At 37.9% G+C, this 4860-nt stretch overlaps 1 protein-coding gene across 1 annotated transcript; it reads right to left on the bottom strand.

Annotated features, from left to right (window-relative positions):
* Positions 1-2843: 2843 nt before the first annotated feature.
* LOC134217313 (uncharacterized) lies at positions 2844-4536 on the bottom strand. Its single transcript, XM_062696062.1, has 3 exons — positions 4500-4536; positions 4030-4441; positions 2844-3805 (listed from the first exon to the last, which is right to left on the bottom strand). The coding sequence occupies exons 2-3, from the start codon at positions 4438-4440 to the stop codon at positions 2999-3001; spliced, it is 1218 nt and encodes a 405-aa protein (XP_062552046.1). The 5' UTR covers position 4441; positions 4500-4536; the 3' UTR covers positions 2844-2998.
* Positions 4537-4860: the final 324 nt, after the last annotated feature.

Here is a 4860-nt window from a genome sequence, read left to right on the forward strand (position 1 = left end):
GGTCCTTTCTAACATCCGGAACATCCGTAGAAATGTTCATTCCATGCAACTCACCATAGAAAAACGCGGCTTTTGTAAAGCTTTTCATTAACATTCTCTGAATTATAAAAAATTATCGTTACCCATTCTTATGGACCTGTGTGGCCACTCCTTCATGAATAATGCCCGTAATATTCCTAAAAGCTGCAAACTAAAAAATCTCGAATCATAGGAGCATGGTTTTACAAAAAAATTATTATCGAAATCTAAACATGGACTTGAATGGCCAGTGGAGGCTCTCTAGTAATTCATATACACATGACTTCCCAAGTAACAATTTGGATGCTTGGAAGACTTATCATAGTTTTATGGTGGTTTTATAGAGGCATGCCAAAATGCTTATTGTTTTATATCGGTTTTATATAGTTGTCATTTTAGTTGGTCCGCAAGTGTACTATAGAACTCTCTTCTGCCAACCAGTATAAAACTTACGCTTGCAAGTTTTATTATGGGTTCTGAGTTGGTTCTGTATTCCATCTTACAACTATAAAATAAAACCAAAATAAAACAAGCAGAAAGTTTTAAGTTGGTTCTATTCAGGACTTATATAAGCTTTCAAGTTTTATGAATTCCAGATTAAAACCTTTATATAATTGTTACTCTCAGATAGGTTTTGATCAAGAATTCATAATTTATTTCTACCATTTTCTACTGTTTAATTCGAAGTTTGAATTTTGTTTGTTTTGCATTTTGTCTCAGTCATAATCACAGTAAACTTAGAAAAAATGAGTGCTTGGAAAAATTTTAAGGCTAGTGGATCCTACAGGAGAAAAGTTAGAGAAAATTTGCGGCAAATCCATCAATCATTGTTACAGAGCGATATCGTTTCTACAGTACGAGAGCATTCTAGTGTGATTCTCGAGCTTCCTCCTCCGGATCAGTCAGGCATGGATCAATTGGAACATGATACAATGGAAGCAGGTATGCCCGAGTATGCTGCTGATGTTAACAACACATCTTCGGAATATTTTTGCAAATCTGATGTGGATAGTGATACTGGTTCCAATGAGATCGACGATGATATGATATAGTTGATGATCTAAGACGTTGGGCTCTGTCTAACAACATAAGACATATTGCAGTTAAGGAGCTACTAAAAATACTGAACCGGCGACTATCTAACACTCTTCCGCAAGATCCACGAACTCTCCTTAAAACAACGCAGACGATCTCACTAATTCCGGTTGGAGATGGACATTATTGGCATCACGGATTTAAGTCTTGCATTGAAAAAGTTTTCAGCGAGATTAAGGAACCAGTAAACATATCAATAAAGATTAACATGGATGGACTTCCTGTCTACAAAAGTTCCAAGGACGAGTTTTGGCCAATCCTTTTCAATATTGACGAGTTTCCCTACATCAAACCAATGGTGATAGGCATCTATAGCGGAATGCATAAGGCCACGGATTTAACAGCTTTCCTGGACCCGTTTTCAACGAAATGATAGATGTCTGTAAAACGGAATTATGATCAACGGATTCATAATCACTGTTTCCATCCGCTGCTTTGTATGTGATTCGCCAGCTAGAGCATTTATCAAAGGTAAATACATAATCATCACAGTTTCATTGAATGCGTATTGTATGGCTTATTTTTGTATACAGGTGTGGCAAACTTCAATGCTCAGAATGGATGCCAGAAATGCGTTTCCCGGGGAGAATATTCACATGTTTCACATACTAATTTCTACCCACAAAGCAGTTGCCCAACCCGAACTGATGAAGGGTTTCGGAACAAGGACTATGGATCGCACCATAAAAGCGATTCACCGTTGCTGAGACTTCCAATCGACATGATTAAGGATTTCCCTGTAGGCGATTCACTTCATCTGATCGATCTGGGCATCATGAAGAAACTCCTTCTTGGATGGCGTGATGGAAGCGTCGGATCATACAGAACCAAGTGGCCTGCTAGCATTTCAACCGACATTTCGAAGAAATTGTTACAGCTCAGAATGCCGCTAGAGATACACAGATCAATGCGAGGCCTGGACTGTCTTTCACATTGGAAAGGTTCAGAGTTTCGTACATTTCTACATTATGCATCCATCGTCATCTTAAAACCTGTTTTGCCTCCGCATGTCTATGAACATTTTCTAGTATTCTTTTGTGCTATTACAATTTGTTCGTCAGATATGTATTCTTCTATGCTCGAGTTGGCTCACCAATTGTTAACACACTTTGTTGACATGTTCAAAAGCATCTACGGTGAAGATTACGTAACTAGTAATTTTCATAACTTGATGCATTTGATCGAAGATGTTAAACGATTCGGCCCATTGCATAAGTTTAATGCATATCCGTTCGAAAGTAAACTATTTGAGATAAAAAATCTCATTCGAACTGGCAGTAAGCCATTAGTACAGATCGCCAAACGTCTAAGTGAATTGAATCAGGTAACTAGAAATGCAAATTTCAAACCAAAAACTAAACGACCAGTTTTAAAAAATGAAATATCCATGAGCACCAGTAATCAAAATTTTATGAATAAACCGAACAAATCGTTTTCCAAAGTCGAATTTGAAAATTTTACGTTGACGACAGATTCATCTAACAAATGGTTTTTGACCAATGATAATAAAATTGTAGCTTTGGATTGCGCTATAGAGCAAGATGGTGTTATAAAATTGTCAGGTAGCAAGTTGAACGACATGCAATTATTTTTCGAGACTCCGATAAGATCTAATGTGCTTCATATTTATCAATCTAATGGGAAAATCAATCATAAAGCTTTGTATGATCTTACACAAATTAAGTGCAAGATGGTTAGCATTCCGCTTATAGATTCCAGTAGTGTATTCTTTCCATTATTACATACTTTGTAAAATAGCTACTCACTGAAGATCTCTATTAAAATATAAGAACAAGAAAGTAACAAACAAGTGTACTTTATTAAAAACCAGAAAATGAACAACAATAAAAAAAATCTTAATTGCTATAACGGCGAAAGTTAGTTCTTATTGGCTGGATTCACCGGATGCTCCCATTTGGTTCGACGAATGCGGCTGTTTGTTTCGGATTCCATACTGCAGGTTCGCCGGACGATTCTTATGCTTAGATACTGTTTTTGACAGTACACGCTGCTTACTATTTTTCAAAACTCGCTTGAAAAATGCATCACATTTTATAACCGTGAAGGTGTAGTCGGCTTGCAGAATCAATTTCAAGAATAGCTCACGAATACGTCGATAAGCCAATAATGAAATTTTCGATTGAAGCTCACTTTCTCCCTTGGGCTCCTCTGAAACATTTTCTCTTGAAATTCCCGTCCAAGAACATTTCGTTAGAAACTGTCGAGTAATAAAATGATCGATAAGACGATAGCAACAATCAATGCCATCCTCCTTTCCATTTGTACCACAGATGTGACTCATGATTTTGACGTATTTGGAAAAAACAGTATCGTCCTTCAGGCTCATCTCCAAAGCATCGAGCATCTCAAGTGAATCAACGGGTTTGAAACAGTCCTCTGATTGAGCTTTGTCCATTGACGCTTTACTGCCTGACAGGACTGATTCAATATTGTCCATTCTTGTATGAAAATAGTCCATACTTGTTTTTAATTGAGCAAGGCTGTTGATTATTTTTGTCTGATTCTCGACGATGATAACCTGGTTGGTTGCAATATCCTCCAAAGATAGCGGTTGTGAAATCGTGTTCACGACAGACTGGATTGTAACTTCACTTCCACTTGTACCTGCTCCAACATCTTCGTTCATATATACAATATTGTTGAACGCTCCTTCTGGCAACTGCAACGCAACCTACAATGAAATATACGTATGTTAGGGAAGATCCATTAATTACGTAACGCAAAAAATGGCCATTTTCAACCTCCCTCCCCCTGTCACACTTTTTGTATGAATCATTTAAAATGTTTGTATGAATTGTCACACTTCGGGCAACCCCCTCCCCCTCTATGTGTTACGTAATTTATGGATGCTCCCTTATACAGTAAACGAAAGCTGCATATTCTCTAGTTACTTACCGTGGTATCTGGAATTCTCGGCTCCGTCATTACTGACACTTCCGGATTGCGAATCTCAACAGGAACAAATTCGTTGAAGTTCTTCGGAACATGTTTTTGTTCATTTGAATTTGAAATGATTTGCTTCCGCTGTTTTTTGGCTGCAGTTGGGGGTTCCTCTGCTTCGGTGTCAGGGAGTGTTTCCATTTTGCGGATCTCGGCTTCAGCCTCCAATTTAGTACGGCACTCTCGCTTTTTCACGCAACGCATTCGCTGCCACTTGTTTGTAGGCATAGATGATTCATCCAACATCAATTTGGCTGCGCTCATCGCCTTTGGCCACCATAGAAAACCGTCTTTTTCCCAGCCGGAAGGGACTACGCTGAGACACAGCTCCCCATCTTCATCGGTCTGTACAACTTTGAAGGGCATTCTATAAAAAAAATAATGAGATACAAATAACGTTGTACAATAACAAAAGAAATACTTACTTTTTGAGATTTTTAGCAATGATAGTTATGTTGATTAAAAAAGTTTGTTTATTTCTAGCGTCGACTTTCTCGTAGCTGCAGTCAAAACGTCAAACCTGAATAAAACCAGCAGGCTGCGATTTAGACCAGCATAAAACTTGCTGGTCATATCATGGACGTATAAAAGACGAGATAAAACCTCAGGCTACATAAATTGCTTTGATATAACCAACTCAGGAGTATGAGTCTTATAGAGGCATATTTCATGCGTATGAAGTTTTATATGAAAAACATGTCGCCACAAACAATAAAAAGGATGAACGACATGATTTAATACCTGGAAATATGCATTTCTATGGTCGTTGTAGAGGTGTAATGCAAC

Source organism: Armigeres subalbatus, chromosome 2 (assembly GCF_024139115.2).
Source record: "Armigeres subalbatus isolate Guangzhou_Male chromosome 2, GZ_Asu_2, whole genome shotgun sequence".
In the NCBI taxonomy this organism is placed as follows: Eukaryota; Metazoa; Arthropoda; class Insecta; order Diptera; family Culicidae; genus Armigeres; species Armigeres subalbatus.

Bases quoted from the DNA above. Each gene is read 5' to 3' on its own strand.
- LOC134217313 (XM_062696062.1), bottom strand. From the start codon at position 4,440: ATGCCCTTCAAAGTTGTACAGACCGATGAAGATGGGGAGCTGTGTCTC. The intron at 3,806-4,029 runs GTAAGTAACTAG...ATTTCATTGTAG, and splicing joins CGAGAATTCCAGATACCACG to GTTGCGTTGCAGTTGCCAGA.